We start from the raw sequence: 25,196 nt of genomic DNA on the forward strand, positions 1-25,196 counted from the left end.
GTTTTAGGTAAATAATCAATATCTGAAAACAAATACACCATACAGAGGAATAGATTGATCAGCTGTTCCACATGAAGCGAGAAATGGAAGCATATTCAATCAAGTCTAACGAGCACGTCAGATATTAAGGACCTGTATTAGGCGTTATACAAGAGAACTGATGTGAGAGTTTATAAGCCAATAATCTGTGAAGCGACACTTACGATCACAACAACGTGAAACTTACAGGAGATACTCGAGTTTGTTGGTACGATACGCCACGGGTATAGCCTACTGCCTCAGAGTGTTCAAAGATGGTGTCTGCTTGTAATGGGGCCGAGCAAATAAACTGGCCCGATACGTCACGCCTCACAAACTCAATACAGTGGCCAGGCAGTTAGATCCCGCCCTTACCAAAACCACTCAAATTTCTTTCTTTTTCTGTTGATGTATCTATGAGAATTATCAACTGTAATGGTATTTTATTGAATCTTTCAAAAGAGAACATATCTGATAGAGGAATTAGTATTTTATGGCTAGAAGCTGTAAATTTTCACAATTAAATTGAATAAAGTATATATCATTATACCACTAGGTACCAGCATACAACTTTGTCATTATTTCAAAAACTGAAATCTAAAAGCCTTTATCAAAACAAGCAATCTAAATTGTAATGTTTGGGAGTATGATTGAATTGGAAGCACACCTCACTTCCTGCAAATCTAACAAAACACCTGTATCTACATTGATGCTTTTAAGGTTTGTCTGTAGTGTATAACTAATACACTTCCTTGATGTTGAAGTGTCATTAGATTCACTTATAATGTAAAAACACATTCTTACCTCTGTCAGGTACTTTTTAACTTATGCAGTGCAAAACTACATACTATGATTTTCAATATTTTGGTCTTTCTTTCACTTGCAAAATTAAAGATAAAAGTATTTTTATTATGTGAAACTGTTTCATGTCTATCCCATACATGTACTGTCCCATTACAACCTGATTAAACTTCTCTAATCATGGATTCATTAATTAACCAACAACTTCTCAATTTACACAGTCATAAGATCTGATTGAATAATTTTAAACGCATCTCATCAATCATTTCATGGTTTGAGAAATAAATTGCCATAGAAAGTCAATGAATTTAGCTAAATGACCTTCTGACCTTTGACAATAAGGCTAAACAACTTTGTTGCTTCCTAATTATTTCAAACAGAAAACATACTGAAAGTTGATTACGACCTCTGACCTTGAATTGTTAAACTTTGAGATTTTGTTCAAGTAAATATGTTTGAAATATTCCATTCAGTACTTATTTCCCATTTTTGAATGCTTTCAGCCCTGTCTATCTTGACTTAATAGATAGTATACCCCTGCAGGCTTATTACATTTATACCTTTTCTTGATAAAAAGTGATACATCACAAAACTTCAATTAACCAGGTGACCTTTGACCTTAAGTTTTAGTTTCACTGGCAATAAGTATTGTGGTATTTTATGCATGTGAATGTATATGTTTTTCTTATTTTCTATTTGTTATGAACTTACCATATTTGCAATTTTGCAACAGTGACCTTTGATATTGGTTCAACTCTCTCCGTGAAAAATAAATCCTTCATCTTGTGATATACAAGACAGGGGAATTTGTGATGAACATATTGATTCACCATAAGCAGTTATCCTTTACAATCTTGTTTCATTATTCTTGATTTGAAATTTGTTGCCTAACAACTGATTCATTATTTTTATCAAAGTGTCATTACACCAAGAACTCTCTAGAAATGAAATCAAGAATGTACTCTTGCTGGAAGTCATTCTTGTAGTGTTTTGTTTTGTAGAAGTGTAAGTAAATCTGATCAATTGTCCTAAATTCCTTTTTGTGTAAACTAATTCTAAACATTAAAAAGAAGAATAGAAATGGATATGCTTATTGGTAATTATTAGTTCAACTGAGATAATTCATTTTTGGAAAAAAAAAAATCCTGATATCATGTTTAGAGAAAATCACTTATTTTTCTTAACTACCATATTGTGTCATGGTTACAACAGACAGGATTATGACAGTTAAAAGTAAACAGTCTGGTAAGAGCACCTGTAATTACAAGGATGGTGTAAACCAAGGCCAAATGACACAACATCAAAGGCTATGTTCTGTGTCATCAATGCCAAGTTCTTTGTCATCAGATAGAGAGTATTGTGTCAGCAACAAAGTGTATTGGGTCAGGGTTCTTAGATGTCTTTGTGATAAAAAGATCTAATTTGTTTGGTTTATGTTCAAACATTAGACCTTTATCCATAACATTCAGATGATGTGGTTCCCAAATATCATTGGTTTCCTATTGAAAACGAAATGCTTTCCTCATAACAGAGATTAAACTCTTCATTAGAACACAACTCTACAAAGACAGCTTTCCTTTTTAATAAAGCTTTTATCACAAATATCGGTGAAGGATTTGATAATTTTTAAAATTTTAGAATGTGAAAATTGAGTAAGCATTGTTTGCATTTTAGTTTCCAGAAGCAGTACTATTCATATACAAGAATAAAGTGGTTTGCAGTTCTAGACTTTAAGCTGTTTTTAATTACCTTGGTTTAATCAGGAGCATATTGTAGGTAATTTTCATTTCACAATTAATTGTTCTGGTTTTTCTGTAAACCTTTAGCACTTAAGTACAGACAACTATTTTTCAGAAAACTATAGTCTTGATTTAATTCAAAATTAGCCAACAGATTAATAGGTTTTTTTTTTTGAGTAAAACTATCAACTTTTTTCTAACCAATCACAGATCAGAAAATAATTTCCAGCAGACATCTGTCAGTTTCTAGCCAATCAGAATAGACAATTATTTTCAAATATCTATAATTTTTGAACTTTTTATGTAGTCAGTCATACCAAACAGGTTATTTCTAGCTAATGGTGTCTTATCTAAGTATGAGACCTAAGTATGAGACCTACGTGTGTAACCTAAGCATAAGACCTAAGCATGGGATTTAGGCATAGGATCTAGCTGAGCCAATCAAAGACATTATACTCAGAAAAGCCTTCAGTAGAACAATCAACTGACCCAGTGTCACCAACTCAACTGATTTGGTCAAGTCAATCTGATATAAGCCATACTATGACCTGCATAGTTCATGAATCAGCTGATTTTTTCTTAATTTTGATCAGCATTTCAAAATTCTACAATCAATAGTTAAAATAATGTTCAAATACTTGTACTTGTGACAACTAAAGAACTAATGATAAGGTCACTTTCCATGATGAGCCGTTAAAACACCCTGCCACCCTTGATTGTGAAGGGCCATGTCCTGATATTAGATGCCTGCTTGTCAGTGACACTGCTGTTTCATTGCTGTTGTAACATTAGTTGTTGCATTATCGTAAACCAATTAGAAAACTTGTTGCAGCAAGTTTTATTACTGTATCATTGTTAGACTGTAATAGGCTCCCAAAAGTCTATATGTACAATATCAGCATCATAAAATAATTACAGTAAGCTGTTGAATACTGTAATTAAAGCCTTATACTGAAGGTTTCTGATGGAGAGACAGACGGATGCAGAGAAAACATAGTCTCCCTGGTTTACTTGCAGGAACGGTTTTTTTTAGAGACCAAATTGTGGATCAAATGTTTATAATACACATGCTCAAATATTGTAATCCAATCAGAAACTGTGTCTTATGTGTTGACCTGTGAGCCAATCATAGACATTGTAACATGACTACAACAAAAGCTGTATTGTATCATTCTATATATTTATCCCATCAAAGGCACTGTTATATGGTTAAAAGGCGGATCCTCACACTCTACATATTCATCCAATCATAGTCATTGTTACATGGTTAGGACAAAAGGTGGATTGTCACACTCTATATCTTCATCCAATCATAGACACTGTTATATGGCTATAACAAACGCTGTACTATATCATCCTTTACATTTATCCAATCATAGACAAGACTACATTGGCCACTACACAGAATGAATTGGATCAACTTATATTTTTCATCATTATAAGAGAGATGATAATCTGTATTATACAGCCATTAAATCTGGTATTATATTCCTCATATTAGGACTCACAGTAGCAGAAATATTTAAATATTTTGTAACCCTCTGGAGGAACACTTTTTACTTACGGGTGCATGGCTGGGTTGTCATATCCTCCTTGTCCATCCATCGATGTGACAGCAGGACATGAGTAGTTTATGTTATGCATGTGACCATTCATGACTGCATTGGAGGTGGTACAGGGCGTTGCCAAAGAGACCGTCTTACTTGGGTAGCAAAGGTCTGGTGGCTGTTGACACATTTGGGGACGTCCTGTGTTGCTGTATGCCATTGCAGGGATAACTTCATCTGGTAGACATCTGGCAACAAAATGACAAAATTATGAACAATCACAGATAGAGCCATGATATAAGGAAATCTCTATAATGTAAAATGATCTGTGCCCTGATATTATATCTCCTTAAATGGTTCAGGTATTAGCATCACCTTGGAATGGAGCCTTCTTAAAGAGCAAAAAATAAAATATTGAATCTTTTCTTGTATTTGTTGTTTAATCTAACCAAATGATTAAATTGATTATACATGTATGAAAGAAAATTGAGCAGTGTGCTGGACATCAAACCACTGGCACTCAACTTCAGTCCAAAGATCTACCACAAATCACACTACAAGGAAACCTTCCACACTACTTAATACTGGTAGATGTGTTTAGCCCAGAACACCACATCAGCCCAGGTTCTCATTAGAGACTAAAGACTCCTTAAGGATTTAACACCCTTCATTGTTTGATCTTTATTTCTGTTTCCATGAAATAATCTTTCACAATCGAATCCAAGTTGGGTGCTTGTCAACCATTCTGTTCTGATCAGTTCCAAAATCAAAAGGGCACAACTAGGTAGTGACAGTAGCCTCCACATGTAATTTGAGAAAGATCCAATTAGCATTTAATTAAGCAATTAATCTAAATTTCCTCAATGATTATGATATGTCAGATGGGCTTATGAATTCTTCATCAAATCTCTTACATTGGAAACAACTACATAGATCACCAGTCATACAAAAGTTGACATTATTACAGGTGTGTCACAAAATTTCAAAACTGATTTAAGTCTCCTGTTTACGTTAAAACTGTTTGAGTACATTGTGAACCTGTGGTATGAGATCATGAACAATTTTAGGTTAATCAAAGTCTATGCAACAGGTCTGTTTCATTCAACAGTGGTGAAATTTGCTTTTTTTCCTTCCATCATTTTGCAAATCTTGTCTTTTAATTCAGATTATATTTCAGCGTTATCTTAATTGATATTTTATTTGTAAATATTTACATCTATACAAATAGTTTGTAATTTATCATATTTAATCATTAATACTCATGATAATCCACAATATCATAATTTTTTAACAAGTCCCCTTCTGGCCCAAACAAGCTACTACACTGTAATTAACTTAAATTTTCTAAAAATAGTAACACTGACCCTGACCATGACTTAACAACCAGAAAGACAAGGCTGTGCAGGATAATTTGATACTTTATAAGAGTGTGAATTTTGATGAGAATCCTATAGCACTTATCATGATTTTCTAACAATAGTAACAGTAACCTTGACCTTTTCACAACAACCCTAAATCTGAGTGTTGTCTGAGAAAATTTGATGCTTTACATATAAGTATGTGCAGTTTTATGAGAATCCCTCAAAGAATGAAACTGCTACAATGCGAACAAACTTTCACAGACACAGGGGATGGGTACTGGGATGGACACAGGGGTGGATAAAGGGAAGGACACAGGGATGGATACAGGGATGGTCACAGGGATGGGCACAGGGATGGGCTCAGGGATGGACACAGGGATGGATAAAGGAATGGACGCAGGGATGGTCACAGGGATGGACACAGGGATGGGCACAGGGATGGACACAGGGATGGACACAGGGATGGATAAAGGGATGGACACAGGGATGGATACAGGGATGGTCACAGGGATGGTCACAGGGATGGACACAGGGGTGGACACAGGGATGGACACAGGGATTGATAAAGGGATGGGCACAAGGATGGACACAGGGATGGATAAAGGGATGGACACAGGGGTGGATAAAGGGAAGGACACAGGTATTGATACAGGGATGGTCACAGGGATGGTCACAGGGGTGGACACAGGGGTGGACACAGGGGTGGACACAGGGATGGACACAGGGGTGGACACAGGGATGGACACAGGGATGGACACAGTGTTGGACACAGGTCTGGACACAGGGATGGACAAAGTGTTGGTCACAGGGATGGACACAGGTGTGGAAACAGGGATGGACACAGGGATGGACACAATGATGGATTGATTGAGTGGAAAACTATAGTCCTCCTAACAAACAAGTTCTCCATGCTTTTAGATTTGTTTGCTTGTTTATTGGGTTCGTTGCCTAATTAACAGCCAGGGTTATTTAAGGTAGGGATCGCTTGTCGTAGCTGGTGGCTACCTATTGTAAAACATGTCTATCTGACCAACTTGACAAAAATTGCAACAGCGTAGATTGGTCCATTTCTCAGCCTCCTGACAAACAAACCTGCCAACAGCTGGGAGAGTCCAAAAAAGCACCTAGGATCTGTTCCTGAGGTTACTTAGCCCCGTTTTAGATGGTAAATTTGAACTTTGGTATATTTACACATACAGTTGGTCTTTATGTATGTGGTGGATTATTCATCTCTTTGTGATAAATTACATATTTACAAACCTCTGTTACCCATGCATCTTCTCCCTTGGTTTATATTTACAAACCTCTGTTACCCATGCATCTTCTCCCTTGGTTTATATTTACAAACCTCTGTAACCATGCATCTTCTCCCTCAGTTTATATCCAAGATTCTTTGTTGTTGAATGTGTTTCAAGTATCAAAATAAAAACATTTACTTTTGTCTGGAAAACCCATCAGACCTATTGGAATATATGCAGCACTATCTGCATACTGATAAGTTCTGTGATATCAATTAGGATATGGGTTTTCTTCTTAGTTTTTTGGGACAGTCTGCTTGTCCATCTTCCTAGTGCTATTGTTAAAGTGTTAAAGCTTTCTATCCAGAATGAGCACACCATGATGATACCCTACCTCTAATTAACATATTCTTGTATAAGATACAGTCAATTTTGCATATGTGATACCACCAAATGTGAAAAGACTATTTTCACAGAACATTCATTATCTGCTTAGTCAACAGCACAATATGCACCAATTCGTTTTACTCTGAAACAGACTCAATTTATTTTTGTTTCAACACTTTTAATAAACTAACATGTGTAAGATGTAACAAAGTAATAAAACTAAATCCACACAAAACCAAAGACCTTGTCATCAAGATCACCCACTCATGTTCATTTGTAAAATATATACATTTCAATTGAACAACATGGGAAACTAGAAAAGATATCAGCCAATCAGGTCAAGGCAGTCTCATTAAATATGCGCAGAATTTGCCAATAATCAAACTTCAACAAAGGGTTAAGGTAACAAGTCTACCAAGCAAGTATCATCATAATTGATTTGAAAGATGACCTGTGGAAAGCATTCAGTTAGAGTGTCAAAAGATATCAGCCAATCAGGTCACAAAAAATATGTATAGAATTCAAAGATAATCAAACTTGAACAAGAATTTAACTTAATAAGTCTACAAAGCAAGTTTCCTAAAAATCTTATCATTCCTTCATAAGATAATTTGCAGTAAGATTCCCATAGTGTGATTAAAGAAATCAGTCAATCAGGTCACAGCAGCCTTATTTAATGTGTGCGGGATTTGCCGTTTATCAAACTTTGTCAAGGGTTTAAGGTAACACGTGTACTAACCAAATTTCATCAAAATCCTAACAGTCCTTCAAAATATATGTGGAAAGCAGCATCTTAGAGTGGTTAAAGAAATTAGCCAATCAAGTCACTGCAGCCTCATTAAATATGCAAGGTATTCATCGTTAACCAAACTCAGCCGAGGGATTAAGGTAACAAGTGTTTCATTAAAATCTGACCAGTCTTTCAAAAGATATCATGCGAAAAGCAGCATCCGAAAGGCAAAGGACGGAAGGAAGGAAGGACTGACGAACAGAACCAATTTGAATATCCCCTGCCAACTTCATTCAGCAGGGGATAACAAAGCAGAATTCACACAAATACTTTGAGCAGATATGAGAGGGACTAAAGCTATTTGAGTGTATAGAGGTGAACCTTTCAACAATATGAAGTAATATGATTACACAAAGTCTAATATGAATCTGCTGACCATTGATGCTATATGACTATACCAAGCATTCCACCCTCTGAGTTCATTTGACGATACAAAGCAGTGATCCTGGGGATTCAGATTTCCAAGTCCTTGACTCATCCTTTTCCAGTGGGACTCACCCAAACTCTGGAAACCCACACTATATCTCTTAGTAAGGGGACTCAACAAAATGTTTGTAATGGTGTTCTGGACTCGCATGAAAAAAACCTAATATAATAGTTAGTAATAATATGATCTTTCCTTCCTTACTGTAAAGAATGTTAATTGAACTTAATCTTGATTTCAACTAAAAATATTTCCATTTAAGACATAAACAATCTCACCTGATACAAAAAGAAGCAAACAGTGCTGATTCTAAAACTATTGCTTTATACTGTAACTAAATATCTGCATGTACACCTCTACCCACAAATATACCACTTCTTCATTTTTGCAGAATCATCAGTTTAAGAACTAAAATCAAAGGTTGTTTGCTAGAGGTTAAGATGGAGAAAAGGATGTACAGAATGTAAAGTTAGATTGTGCACAAGAGGGGTAAGGATGGAGAGAAGGATGTGTACAGGGATCTAGGATGGAGAGAGATATGTACAGGGTGTACAGGTAGATTGTGTACTGAGGTTTAGGATGGAGAGAGAGATGTACAGTGGTTTAGGATGGAGAGAGAGATATACAGGGTGCAAAGGTTGATTGTGTACAGTGGTTTAGGATGGAGAGAGAGAGATGTACAGGGTGTAAAGGTAGATTGTGCACAAGGGGGGTAAGGATGGAGAGAGGGATGTGTACAGGGATCTAGGATGGAGAGAGAGATGTACAGGGTGTAAAGGCAGATTGTGTACAGTGGTTTAGGATGGAGAGAAAGAGATGTACAGGGTGTAAAGGTAGATTGTGTACAGTGGTTTAGGATGGAGAGAAAGATGTACAGGGTGTAAAGGTAGATTGTGTACAGTGGTTTAGGATGGAGAGAGAGATGAACAGGGTGTAATGGTAGATTGTGTACAGTGGTTTAGGATGGAGAGAGAGATGTACAGGGTGTAATGGTAGATTGTGTACAGTGGTTTAGGATGGAGAGAGAGATGAACAGGGTGTAATGGTAGATTGTGTACAGTGGTTTAGGATGGAGAGAGAGATGTACAGGGTGTAATGGTAGATTGTGTACAGTGGTTTAGGATGGAGAGAGAGATGAACAGGGTGTAATGGTAGATTGTGTACAGTGGTTTAGGATGGAGAAAGAGATGTACAGGGTGTAAAGGTAGATTGTGTACAGAGGTTTAGGATGGAGAGAGAGATGAACAGGGTGTAAAGGTAGATTGTGTACAGGGGTTTAGGATGGAGAGAGAGATGAACAGGGTGTAAAGGTAGATTGTGTACAGGGGTTTAGGATGGAGAGAAATGTACAGGGTGTAAAGGTAGATTGTGTACAGTGGTTTAGGATGGAGAGAGATATACAGGGTGTAAAGGTAGATTGTGTACAGTGGTTTAGGATGGAGAGAGAGATGTACAGGGTGTAATGGTAGATTGTGTACAGTGGTTTAGGATGGAGAGAGAGATGAACAGGGTGTAACGGTAGATTGTGTACAGTGGTTTAGGATGGAGAGAGAGATGTACAGGGTGTAAAGGTAGATTGTGTACAGTGGTTTAGGATGGAGAGAGAGAGATGTACAGGGTGTAAAAGTAGATTGCGTACAGTGGTTTAGGATGGAGAGAGAGATGTACAAGGTGTAATGGTAGATTGTATACAGTGGTTTAGGATGGAGACAGATGTACAGGGTGTAAAGGTAGATTGTGTACAGTGGTTTAGGATGGAGACAGATGTACAGGGTGTAAAGGTAGATTGTGTACAGTGGTTTAGGATGGAGAGAGAGAGATGTACAGGGTGTAAAGGTAGATTGTGTACAGTGGTTTAGGATGGAGAGAGAGAGATGTACAGGGTGTATAGGTAGATTGTGTACAGTGGTTTAGGACGGAAAGAGAGAGATGTACAGGGTGTAAAGGTAGATTGTGTACAGGGGTTTAGGATGGAGAGAGAGAGATGTACAGGGTGTAAAGGTAGATTGTGTACAGTGGTTTAGGATGGAGAGAAAGATGTACAGGGTGTAAAGGTAGATTGTGTACAGGGGTTTAGGATGGAGAGAGAGATGTACAGGGTGTAAAGGTAGATTGTATACAGTGGTTTAGGATGGAGAGAGAGAGATGTACAGGGTGTAAAGGTAGATTGCGTACAGTGGTTTAGGATGGAGAGAGAGATGTACAGGGTGTAATGGTAGATTGTATACAGTGGTTTAGGATGGAGACAGATGTACAGGGTGTAAAGGTAGATTGTGTACAGTGGTTTAGGATGGAGACAGATGTACAGGGTGTAAAGGTAGATTGTGTACAGTGGTTTAGGATGGAGACAGATGTACAGGGTGTAAAGGCAGATTGTGTACAGTGGTTTAGGATGGAGAGAGAGAGATGTACAGGGTGTAAAGGTAGATTGTGTACAGTGGTTTAGGACGGAGAGAGAGAGATATACAGGGTGTAAAGGTAGATTGTGTACAGGGGTTTAGGATGGAGAGAGAGAGATGTACAGGGTGTAAAGGTAGATTGTGTACAGTGGTTTAGGATGGAGAGAAAGATGTACAGGGTGTAAAGGTAGATTGTGTACAGGGGTTTAGGATGGAGAGAGAGAGATGTACAGGGTGTAAAGGTAGATTGTGTACAGTGGTTTAGGATGGAGAGAGAGATGTACAAGGTGTAATGGTAGATGTAACAGGGATCTAGGGTGGAGAAAGAGATGTTCACAAGGGCTCTTGATGTTGATGATGTAAGGTAATTTAACCTCCTGTTTATTGGGTCATTGCTATATAGCATTATCACATGTAAACAATCCCTCATTATGTAATGCTACTTCAGTACACAGGTAGGATACCTGTTGTTAATAAGTAAACACTACAGTTAATATTGTACTACCATTTAAATGCTGAAGGACACCATCATCAACCAATAAATGGAAGGATAATTATATATTATCAGGTATCTACATTCTGTCTACATCACCTACATGTTATAACGTGTGTACTAACACATACATATACCTTTACACATAATACCAGAAGCTGGGACAAAACATATCCATCAAAAATGACATATCTGTTAGTGTACTGATAACAGGATTGTTTACCTGTACATGATGGTGATACCTGCTGGCAATCCAGTGTACATAAATAGTTTCAGGTGGTGAGAAAGTAACTGTCACAAATACTTAAATCCAAATCTTCACCAGAAACATCTTATATGTATTTTCCGGGGCCACTCTGTTTGTTTATCCCTGGTGGCCACACAATTGTTGTGTTTTGCTTTTTTTCACGAAGCAAAATTCCAATTGATACAACACCTGTTTACTTTTATCAACTTGAAGTTACTTAAATTACTTAAATCCGTTTTTCTTCACTGATTTCTGGGATGAAGGGTAAAGTAAATATTCCAAACAATAATTCCACATCACAGCATCAATGATCCAGAGAAACTGAGGAATATGAAAACATCAATTGAACTCTGGGCCTTACAGTAGATTATTCACCCTGGTGCAGGTGATTATCAGGTCTGATCTCCAAATACCGATGATAGTACACTTTCAAACATCTCCTAAACCCAGATTCAAGTAGTAAGTAGATAAACCCAAAATCCGAGTGTCCACTCACAGGTAATTACCTGCAACCAGCCCCGAGAGATGACCCGAAATATCCCTGGTGGAGAGCAATCATGCATGTCATTATCATTCCATTGAAGGGGCAGTGAGATTGAGGTCTATTGACTTCCATTAAGGCCTCTGCTCTTGTATATAGGGTTGTATGTGTAGAGACCAATTTTGTGTATACCTCAGGGCTGAGCTGTACTCAGTGACAATCGGTGTCTAGCTGTAACAGGCACCAATGTACTAAACCTCTGTCACTCCGTGATACGATTTGTCTTAACTGTCAAAACCAAATATTCCCATATAGGCATTCCACGCAAAATACTCTTAGTGTTTAAGTCTTGGCCATTTAAATTGGTAAGAAATGGCGGGGATGGATCGTTTCTGTCCAAATGGCCCTGATCAGGCTATAGGCCGGGGAACTGAGATGGGCGATAAGTTGTGGTACAGACCGGTATACGGTGCTTCTATCCACCAGGTATAATTACATGTCAATTAAATACTACTCTGGTCTACAGGTGTAACAAAAACCCTAATCACATATGATGACAACAATACAATGACTTAAAAAAAAACACCTCAACTTCTGTCAAAACATGTAGATACATATATCTTATTCTTTTTTCATTACAGAACAAATGGATATTTTCCCTTAATAAATAGATATGGTATTAAATTGAATTCTTTTAAATAAGCTAAACAGAACAAAATTCATGTTGGAAATTTGACTCTCACTTAAGCATGGATACCACTCCAGTTTGAAAGGACCATTTCCTCTCATTTAGAGGGCATGCTGGCTACCCCCCTCCCTCACCCTCACTCTCTATTCCCTACTTCTTACTAGGTACCACTCTGTGCTGGATCCTACAATATACTAATACATTATGTCAATACTTAATGCAGAAACTAAACACCAAGACTTTTTTATTTAAATGTGAAATCCTACCTAACCCTAAGCTGAAGGTTTAACTTTTTTGCTATGTATACAGTGGTGCTCAGCTGACACTATGTCCCTATATATTGAAACAAAGATATGTACAAATGTTTATAGATAAGTTACTTTTTTTCTTTACTAAAACCACACATAAGCGTGACACCTAACTTTACTGAAATCTTAACACCAGCACTTCATTGACATCTGTCTATACTAAAACATTCTTGACATCTATTTTTAGTGACATCTATTTTTACTGACACCTGACTCACAGAAAACTGGTCTTAATAACATCTACCTATACAGGGACTCACAGAAAACTGGTCTTAATAACATCTACCTATACAGGGACTCACAGAAAACTGGTCTTAATAACATCTACCTATACAGGGACTCACAGAAAACTGGTCTTAATAACATCTACCTATACAGGGACTCACAGAAAACTGGTCTTAATAACATCTACCTATACAGGGACTCACAGAAAACTGGTCTTAATAACATCTACCTATACAGGGACTCACAGAAAACTGGTCTTAATAACATCTACCTATACAGGGACTCACAGAAAACTGGTCTTAATAACATCTACCTATACAGGGACTCACAGAAAACTGGTCTTAATAACATCTACCTATACAGGGACTCACAGAAAACTGGTCTTAATAACATCTACCTATACAGGTTCCTACTCTTTCCCTTATTCTACCTTCTCTTGACTAAACTTAAACCTGACTATATCATACCTCAAATTTACCTAAACCTGACTATATCATACCTCAAATTTACTTAAACCTGACTATATCATACCACAAATTTACTTAAACCTGCCTGAGCAATACTGTGATTGGGTCCAGATCACTATGGTGTCACAATACATTAGAATTATCAAAATCTGACTTTACCATCCTTCAACTTCATGGAAACAAGAGTTAACCATCCTTCAACTTCATGGAAACCTGACTTTACCATCTTTCAACTTCATGGAAACCTGACTTTACCATCCTTCAACTTCATGAAAACCTGACTTTACCATCTTTCAACTTCATGGAAACCTGACTTTACTATCCTTCAACTTCATGGAAACCTGACTTTACCATCTTTCAACTTCATGGAAACCTGAGTTAACCATCCTTCAACTCCATGGGAACCTGAGTTAACCATCCTTCAACTTCATGGAAACCTGACTTTACCATCCTTCAACTTCATGGAAACCTGAGTTAACCATCTTTCAACTTCATAGAAACCTGACTTTACCATTCTTCAACTTCATGGAAACCTGAGTTAACCATCTTTCAACTTCATGGAAACCTGACTTTACCATCTTTCAACTTCATGGAAATCTGAGTTAACCATCCTTCAACTTCATGGAAACCTGACTTTACCATCCTTCAACTTCATGGAAACCTGAGTTAACCATCCTTCAACTCCATGGGAACCTGAGTTAACCATCCTTCAACTTCATGGGAACCTGAGTTAACCATCCTTCAACTTCATGGAAACCTGACTTTACCATCCTTCAACTTCATGGAAACCTGACTTTACCATCCATCAACTTTACTAAATTCTGCCTATACCATATATAAACTTTTTACTTTCCTAAATCATCCTTTACGGACTTGTAAAACATATGAATTCCTTATTTCCGCATTTTCAGTAAAACTTATTACTTGTAACCCTGAAAGATGTGCCATGAAGTGTATTTATGTTATCGTTGTCTTGTGACCCTGTACCTGTCTTGTTTGGCTTGTCCACTTCATGTTGATTTTTAAGCACCTTTAAGTAGCATTGCTATCCCAAATTAGTCTCATTTAACCTTCGCTGCTGTTTACGGAGTTCAATCTGACAAACAGTTCTATGTGAAATTTTGTTTGATGTCTTCACTTACATAGCAGAAACTAAGATTGGCTGCAGGTATTATGGTATTCATGCCAAAGGAAAAATGTGCTGTAAAAATATCATACCTTAGGATACTGTAAATCTGCATAAAAGCACAATTTGCGTTTTTTAATCTTTATTACATTACTGCAAGGTAATAAGCAAACAGCATGAATTTGTAATGAGATCTTTACTTGGTTCATATTACTACATGGCAATTAGCAGGCACTATAATGCATTATGTAATTGTAAACTACACATCAAAACATGCAACATTTTATTTTTAAATGACCTAAAGCCACATGAATATTCATGAGTTATACCCAGACGGCACTATAATGATACAACAATATTTACGTTACATAATTAAGGATTCCTTGGACTTGTAACAACCTTTCTCAGACTTGAACACCTTTAAGGAACCTGAGGCCAGAGATCTGTATCGTGGATCGGAGACAATGTCCCTGTGGGGAACTGTCAGCTCCTTTACCTGAGATCACAGGTCTATAGTGTTCTTACAGAGGTGTAAATGTTTAGAAATGTGTAAAGTGTGTAGATTCACTGGATTACAAGGAAATCTGATCCCAGTACATTACATTTAGCCCCCAAGGTCAACAGCCACCATGACTATCTCATCACAACTAAATTCAATTTTCTAGGTCAAATAATCTTTCACTGTATGACAACTCAATATATACCAGGTATCTGTGCCCACTGGCAAATATATATATATACCTGTAATAGTTTTCTGGAGTTTGTTCAATTTCATTAAAGGTGACCAACTGTTGCTATAAAATTAATCATCAGTGTGACTTTAGCAGTGACTCAGTGCCCTCCACCTGTTTCAGATATTTCTAGGAAAAGGAAGTTATAACTAGGCAAGATGATACTGTCCAATTAATGACACTATTAAACAAGGGGCTTGCTAATCAATGTATATTTGTTTGGTGCTAGCTGAGTCAATTGCCTTGTCAACAGTCAGGATTGTTTTGAAATAGTGTCTCCTTGCAGTAGCTGGTGGTCATCTCATAGAACAGCCTATAGGAGACACATCACAAACCATCCAGAACAACTGCAGTTAGTTAATGAATATGATATTATTATTGTAAAGCATAAAAGAAGAAGCTTAACAGTCAAGAGCGAAAATGAAAATTTCTGGGAAACATTAATGATCATGTGCTCTGTGTCATTATCTTCATCAACAAGAAAATATATATATCTTTAAGTAAAATTGTCATTTAAATGTGAAACTGGCCCTAAATGTGACCTGGTACCATAAATGTGACCTGGTACTGTAAATGTGAAACTAGCCGTACATATGACCTGGTACTGTAAATGTGAAACTGGCCCTGAATGTGATCTGGTACTGTAAATGTGACCTGGTACTGTAAATGTGAAACTGGCCCTACATGTGACCTGGTACTGTAAATGTAAATCTGGCCCTGAATGTGATCTGGTACTGTAAATGTGACCTGGTACTGTAAATGTGAAACTGGCCCTACATATGACCTGGTACTGTAAATGTGAAACTGGCCCTACATATGACCTGGTACTGTAAATGTGACCTGGTACTGTAAATGTTACCTGGAACTGTTAATATGACCAGGTACTGTAAATGTGACCAGGTACTGTAAATGTGATCTGGTACTGTAAATGTGACCTGTAAATGTGATCTGGTACTGTAAATGTGACCTGGTACTGTAGATGTGACCTGGTACTGTAAATGTGATATGGTACTATAAATGTGACTACAGTGATTTATTACATGCTTTATATGTGTACCTATCTTCAGATACCTGATGTAGACTAGTAATAGAATCACACTAGCCAATACATTGTGCTTACTTTCAAATGTGAACTTCCATAAATTTGACCTTGAATTACCTTTTTCTTTGACCTTGACATTTGACATTGTTCTCTAACTGTGACCTTGACATTGGACTTTAATACCTTATTGTTATACATGGTCCACTTATCAAGTACTTAACGATTTACCAAATACTGGTATCTAGCAGCTTAAACTATTCATTTGAGTATGTATATATTATAACTAATTTGCATTCAAGTGTGATTTCCTTACGCAGATGTCACATCAGAAACATTGGTGAAGTTTGAAGGTCATGGAATTAAAATATGAGTGTAACCTGTTTTATGAAAGTTAATCAACAAAAACTTGTGATATAAACTGACCTTGGTAGTATCAAAAAAATGTTCATTTACACTTAACAGATACCACTAAAACATCCGACTTTGAAGAACAACCAGAAAAATTGTAACAAAATACTTCATACAGAGAATTTAACCAGATAGCAAAGCATACACCAAACGAGGAAGCACATATCAAAATATGTACACATAAAAAAGACATTTATTTAATTCAGGCAAAACATGTTTATCAGATATTTACATTTTAATATGAAATGTGCCTTCTGCGTAGTTTACACAGGTACTCATGCTGTAAAACCTTACCTTCTGCGTAGTTTACTCAGGTACTCATGCTGTAAAACCTTACCTTCTGTGTAGAAAACACAGGTATTTATGCTGTAAAACCTTACCTTCTGTGTAGAAAACACAGGTATTTATGCTGTAAAACCTTACCTTCTGTGTATTTAACACATGTATTTATGCTGTAAAACCTTACCTTCTGTGTAGTTAACACAGGTATTTATGTTGTAAAACCTTACCTTCTATATAGTTAACACAGGTATTTATGCTGTAAAACCTTACCTTCTGTGTAGATAACACAGGTATGCAGTAAAACCTTACCTTCTGTGTAGAAAACACAGGTATTTATGCTGTAAAACCTTACCTTCTGTGTAGTTAACACATGTATTTATGCTGTAAAACCTTACCTTCTGTGTAGTTAACACAGGTATTTATGCTGTAAAACCTTACCTTCTATATAGTTAACACAGGTATTTATGCTGTAAAAACTTACCTTCTGTGTAATTAACACAGGTATTTATGCTGTAAAACCTTACCTTCCCTGTAGTTAACACAGGTATTTATGCTGTAAAACCTTACCTTCTGTGTAGTTAACACATGTATTTATGCTGTAAAAACTTACCTTCTGTGTAGTTAACACATGTATTTATGCTGTAAAAACTTACCTTTGCTGTATTTACATAGGTTTCTATACTATGTCAGTATATAAGTACCTATACATGTAACAATGTAGCAGAGGCAGGTATAGTAACTGAAGGGAATTAACTTCATTCAAAGATAAAAATGAAAAAAAAATTATGATATTCAAACATATTTACTTTAAACTTCAAGTTTGCTCCATATCTTTACATATCGACTATAATCCTCCACTTGGGTATAATGTACAATAGTCCTTTTATACATTAATGTTGTGGTAGCAACTCAGTTGATATCAAAGTGACTTGATTATTTCATGAGCAACAAGTAACATATGTTACTCTTCAACAATTTATCCAAGTTTGGCAATAACTGTGTAATTGCATCAAATTTTATGTGTTGTCCAAGATATTAAATAGAAAATTCAAATAAACAAAAACAAAAGATACAATTTGTGAAGATTCACAATAACATACATTTTAACATTGTGTAACTTATGTGTATTTGTTTTATTGTAAAATCAATTATTAATCTGTGTCAAGATAAAAACCAGTTTTCATTCAACAATTCAATTACATGATGATTTCATGTACGTAAGTAATTGATACAAATCATATAGTTTCCTTGATCTGACCAATTAGAATGTAGCAAAATCTGCTTCATTTAGCCAATGGCAAGGTTGTAAATAAAGTTGATAGGGTCAAACAAAACGTAGCAAAATCAGCTTCATCTCTGTAAAAGCTGTTAGTATTACATACACCTATAGCAAAACCTACAGTTATCAAAATGTGACAAAATCAGCTTCATCTCTGTAAAAGCTGTTAGTATTACATACACCTATAGCAAAACCTACAGTTATCAAAATGTGACAAAATCAGCTTCATCTCTGTAAAAGCTGTTAGTATTACGTACACCTATAGCAAAACCTACAGTTATCAAAATGTAGCAAAATCAGCTTCATCTCTGTAAAAGCTGTTAGTATTACGTACACCTATTGCAAAACCTACAGTTATCAAAATGTAGCAAAATCAGCTTCATCTCTGTAAAAGCTGCTGTTAGTATTACGTACACCTATAGTAAAACCTACAGTTATCAAAATGTAGCAAAATCAGCTTCATCTCTGTAAAAGCTGTTAGTATTACGTACACCTATTGCAAAACCTACAGTTATCAAAATGTAGCAAAATCAGCTTCATCTCTGTAAAAGCTGTTAGTATTACGTACACCTATAGTAAAACCTACAGTTATCAAAATGTAGCAAAATCAGCTTCATCTCTGTAAAAGCTGTTAGTATTACGTACACCTATAGTAAAACCTACAGTTATCAAAATGTAGCAAAATCTTCATAAGTTAGTAAATTCTTATTCATTACAAGACCTTATAATTACGAACACTCTTTATATAAATTGTTTTGTAATAGATAAAAAGTGTGTAGTATTCTTGGACAAAAAAAGAGATTCCAAGGACAAATTTATTACCTTAAAAAATGAAAAAGGTGGAACTTTATCATCTGAGTTTTGGGTTTATAGCTGAGCTAATAAAACTTTATTATGCAGGTCACATAGAAGACCTTAAACCTGAACTTATTTACTCAAGATGGAGGACAAATAGGACAATGATCTGAAATCAATGGACAACACGTTTCATCTGAAAACGGCCGTTTGTTATTGTGATTGCAGAAAAAGTGGAAAGCACACAAGAGCCGTGTTACTGAACTTTGTCATTTTAATTCTCCATTGTGGCAATGTTGACACACATTACAGCCTCCATATCTATTTCTTTATTGAGACTTAGTTTACACACCTTAAACCTGTCATATCACATTACATCAAATAACAGACAGGACAGGAATAGTATGGACTGTTTTTTTATTACACAAACCCTGGAGACTACATTGGACAATATACAATGTTATTTGATATCTAAATTCCTTCATCTTTAAATATCAAAATTAAAAGACACCCTACTCATGCTGACCTTAATTCTAGTAATCAATAGTATAGAACAATATCTTTCTTATATTTATAACATTATGTATGTTTTAGCAGTTCTAATTTATATTCATTTGGATATTTTTTTCTCAGCAAACATCAAAAACATTGAAATTTTTAAAAAATTTTCCAACAACATATCTTTCCACTTTGGCTTTGAAAAGTGATGTTGATAAAAATAGCAGATAATGTATTATAGTTTTCTGCACAATTAAAAAACAAACATGTAAAAGTGCTTGCCTTTGATGTGGAAACTGTCAACAATAAACAGAGAAACTCCTGGTGCTGATACACAAGTAACACAATACACCATTGTTATTGTAGTAGTAAGGAAGAATTACCTCCCATTCCTTCTACTATTTTTCTCATTGTGGTATGATTACTTCAAAAACTTTATTTTCAAATAATTATTTATACATTTATGGTTGGTTCTGGAAGCTTGTTTGTGTTAAATACTCAATATTTCTTTACATGAATGATGCAAATGTAACAGTTAATCAATATTATCTCAGTATTTTAACAAAGTTTACATATATGATATATTTTAACATGTATGCTCCTAAACCATTTTAATCATTTTGACTTCTAATCATACTTGTCATGATCTTTTTATCATATTAGTACCATCAAATAATAATAACTTTTAAGAAATTGACTCATTACTTACTGTGTAAGTCAATAATTTTCACAGAAGTCTAAATTAAACAGCAACCTTTTGAAATATTGCAAAAGTTTATATATAATGTTAATATTACTAGGAAATAGGACCAATTGACAAGTTCAAAATTGAAAAAAAATATTACAATTAAGAAAAAAAATTATAGGATAATATTTTTTCTTATTTTCAACTAAAAATCCTTTCTAAAAAAAACTTTCTGAAATCAATTACAACAATAAGTGATCAACAACATTGGAGAGCTAATAGCTGTTGCATTTGCAATCTATCTTGTACAAGAGTTACTTCCCTTTGAGCAAGTTTTCATATGCAACTTCTTGATTGTTTATTCGTTTGATGTGAGGGGTTCACACATTAGTGTACCAATATCTTTATGTAAAGCATGTTATAACTTATAGAATCTGTTACCCGATATGTTCAAGATTAATTCATCTCAGTCAAGGCTGACATTCTGTAACAAAATCTTGTTCAAGGCAAAGCTGAGAATGTGTCTCAGCCTCGTGTCTCAGATCTACATGGGGATAAGAATAAGATGTGCTTGCAATAATGTCCTCTGACTCAAACTTTGGTTTTATACAGTGAACATAATTCTTCACTTCATATGAGGAGCTAAGAATGGTACAGAATGGTAGCTGGAGGCTGAGATTAATCAATCACAAATATTTACACACATTCTACTTCCTCCAATTTCTCAAAAGTACATAAAAACTTTCTATATTTCCAAATTGGTTCTCAACTAAATTGCATATCCCTTTTAGCTGATAGACTGTACATCAGAAAGGGGTGGGGTGGGGGGGGATAGGGGTGGTGGAGGGTGGGGTTCTCTTGAGATATATACAACCGATGTAAATTTATACATATGTGTATTAACGAAATATGTTAACAAAATATCGAAGCAATATGATAAAAAGAATATTAACTTAATGAATTGTTTCCATTTCATATCAGATTTATGGAACTCAATTTTTTTCTCATACAACAGTTGGCAAAATGAAAATTTCTTAAGACTCATTTCAAAAATCTCAAATAAAATAAATTACAAACCATCTGAGAGAATTTAGCTCGCCTGCAAAATAATATTATATCTCAATATTGATGTCAGTATTTTAGTCATAGATACAATCATTGATTGATTATACACTTCCATCTGTCTCAGTAAATCTTCCTTATACTTTGCATCATCTCACCAACCAACGTCAGTGTTCTGCCAATGGCAATTTATCTGTATTTTCATCTATTTTTATCTGTTTTGTGGTAATTACTATTTTGCTTTCTTTTAATCACTCTTCCTTTATAATTTTTTTTTCTTTTAAGTAAAGCAATTTTACACTTGAAACAAAATGGCATAATTTCTATTTCTTGACATTCTTTATTACTGATCTAGCAAAAAATTATACATGGACAGATGTTCAAAGGGTTATCTCCCTTCCACTGTACTGCCGTTGATAATTAGTTACTCTCTGACCTTACAAAACTTTAGCATGAAATTCTTGTAATAACCAGACAATTATTAATATGAAATGTCACTTCATATTCTATATGCAAATTATTCTTAAGAAATGTAGAAATTACACAAAATTTAAGTTAAGTGTCGCCAGTATAAAACTATATAGTTTGAGTCAGACTTCCGGGACATCTAAATTCTTACCCCCACATAGAACTGGGACACGTAGCACTTGAATTCACTTAGCAGTCCACAACATACACACATGTGCCTTTGTTTTTCTTTAAAGTACAGACATAATTGTCATCCACATTTGATGTAAGCTAATGCTTCCTTGAGTCCCACACATTAATCACAAGTGTATTTGGATTTTTCCCGAAGAAAACCTTAATCATTTTGATCTACCTGGATTAAGAGAGCTGATATGTGTCCCTTTCTCTAAAAACATCATTTGACAATATGATCATGAAACATCCTCTTGCACTTGAGTGAAATACTCCTATTACATTTCATGCACTACTAAAGATTGCAGTGTGGGTTCAACGTTACAACTTTACTATGTCTGGAAGTAAAATATAAGAAAAAAATATTAATCAATCTTGAGTAGTATAGACAGAAAAATCTCAACCTTCTGGAGAAGATTTTTGAGGTTCAGAACACCTGATGTAAATTTATTTGCCTTTTGGTAGAGATATTTTTGTTTATACTGTTAGTTTAATGAAAAGAAATTGTTATAAGGTTTAAAAAAAATCTGACCCCTGTGACCTTGTCATGCTTCATACCTGAAACTTACCACCCAACTATCATGACTTTATGTCTTTATCCTAATCAAAAGAAATCGTTGGAGTGTTTCAAAAACTTTGACCCTGTGAACTTGAATATGGGTAAAGGTTATTTCTTTTTGTAGATTTTCTAAGGCTTTTTTATTACAGAAACCCACTAGTCAAATATGATGACTCTTGGCCTCTTGGAAATCCAGAGCAAATTATTCAAAGGGACCAATTGATAATGGACAGATGCCTTCACCTCATCATGATGTAAGCTCACTTGGGCCTCTTGGAAATCCAGAGCAAATTATTCAAAGGGACCAATTGATAATGGACAGATGCCTTCACCTCATCATGATGTAAGCTCACTTGGACCTTTCAGTTAGCTGCTAATACTGAAGCAGCAATATTTTCTTAGACCAATAATAATATGCTTAAGTCATGCAAGGCTATTTTATAATACTTCATGATGGACAAGAAATGTCCCGTATCTTGAACCTGATAATGCTGTAACTTTATATGGTCTGACACTAATGCGGTATACTATGACTACTTTGTTATTGAAATACTTTGGCCTGATGGAGACTGAACCTGCCGTCTCTACTAATATGTTGACACACCATCAACAGACTTCGAATGACACAACCTTAATACAAATCTCAGATTTAGCTCAAGTTTAATATATTTTATTTCAAGGTGGAACAAAACAATTTTTTATTTTTAAAACAGAGTAAACAGAAAGATGAGAAACAAACATTATTTTTATGCGTTAACAAACATACAATTCTGATGACAAGATTTAAAGCCTCAGCACGTATAACACGACATTGTAACAGAAAGTACAAGTATGGCCATGAAAATCTAGTGTCAATACCAGTAGCCCTTAAATGTTTCATTTGAATAATCAAAAATTCCCACAAAAACATTTTATGTGTAAAATAAATCACACAAAATCACATAAATTCAGCCTGGAGTATATTTGATCTATTTTCAATGTCCTCATGAAGGATTTCCAGTTAGTTTTTAATAATAGGTAATAAATAAATGAAAATTAAACTAAAACCTTACCCGAATACCTAGTACCCTGTATCCATGTGTCTCTTTCTTTTTTTATTAAACATTTATCTAACACTTGTTCTCATGGTCTGTTATAATCCATTACCATCATTGCTCTTCTTAAGAAAATATAATAATACCTGAATTTTAAAAAAATATTTGAAAAATGATACCTAAATTTTGTCAATTTGATATATTTTCAAAATGTTTCCAAGACGTCTTTCTGTGAAAATGAAATAATCATCTGGTCATCATATCAGTTTTGTATATATCTTGTTTGGAAATGAATTTTGGCATCTGTGGGTGCAAATTAAAAGGTTCATAACTTGTCAAATTTGTTTTACTTTATCTAAACACCAAATGTCGAAAGTGAAATAAACCTGCACCAATACCAAATGACACTACTACACAGAAAAGACAAGCATACCTACATGAGGATGTGTAAAACGACACTACTACACAGAAAAGACAAGCATACCTACATGAGGATGTGTAAAACGACACTACTGGATAGAAAAGACTAGCATACCTACATGAGGATGTGTAAAACAACACTACTAGACAGAAAAGACAAGCATACCTACATGAGGATGTGTAAAATGACACTACTAGACAGAAAAGACAAGCATACCTACATGAGGATGTGTAAAACGATACTACTACACAGAAAAGACAAGCATACCTACATGAGGATGTGTAAAACGACACTACTACACAGAAAAGACAAGCATACCTACATGAGGATGTGTAAAACGACACTACTGGATAGAAAAGACTAGCATACCTACATGAGGATGTGTAAAATGACACTACTACACAGAAAAGACAAGCATACCTACATGAGGATGTGTAAAACAACACTACTAGACAGAAAAGACAAGCATACCTACATGAGGATGTGTAAAACGATACTACTACACAGAAAAGACAAGCATACCTACATGAGGATGTGTAAAACGACACTACTTTACAGAAAAGACAAGCATACCTACATGAGGATGTGTAAAATGACACTACTTAACACACAAGACAAGCATACCTACATGAGGATGTGTAAAACGACACTACTACACACACAAGACAAGTATACCTACATGAGGATGTGTAAAACGACACTACTTAACACACAAGACAAGCATACCTACATGAGGATGTGTAAAACGACACTACTACACACACAAGACAAGCATACCTACATGAGGATGTGTAAAACGACACTACTACACACACAAGACAAGCATACCTACATGAGGATGTGTAAAACGACACTAATTTACAGAAAAGACAAGCATACCTACATGAGGCTGTGTAAAACGACACTACTACACAGAAAAGACAACATGAGGATGTGTAAAATGACACTACTTGACAGAAAACACAAACATACCTATATGAGGTGTGTAAAATTTATATAAGGCAAAGATGGCTTCTACATTC

General features: G+C 35.3%; 1 protein-coding gene across 2 annotated transcripts in view; it reads right to left on the minus strand.

Annotated features, from left to right (window-relative positions):
* The window catches only part of LOC132545396 (myelin regulatory factor-like protein), a 101,278-nt gene that overhangs the window by 36,771 nt on the left and 39,311 nt on the right, over nt 1–25,196 (minus strand). For both annotated transcript variants that reach the window (XM_060209085.1, XM_060209084.1), the window contains exon 3: nt 4,123–4,353. In XM_060209085.1, coding sequence (XP_060065068.1) covers nt 4,123–4,353 — 231 coding nt within the window. The remainder of the gene's footprint in view (nt 1–4,122; nt 4,354–25,196) is intronic.

This window comes from Ylistrum balloti, unplaced genomic scaffold (genome assembly GCF_031769215.1).
Source record: "Ylistrum balloti isolate Yb309-2 unplaced genomic scaffold, AGI_CSIRO_Ybal_v1 Utg369846, whole genome shotgun sequence".
Taxonomy (NCBI): domain Eukaryota; kingdom Metazoa; phylum Mollusca; class Bivalvia; order Pectinida; family Pectinidae; genus Ylistrum; species Ylistrum balloti.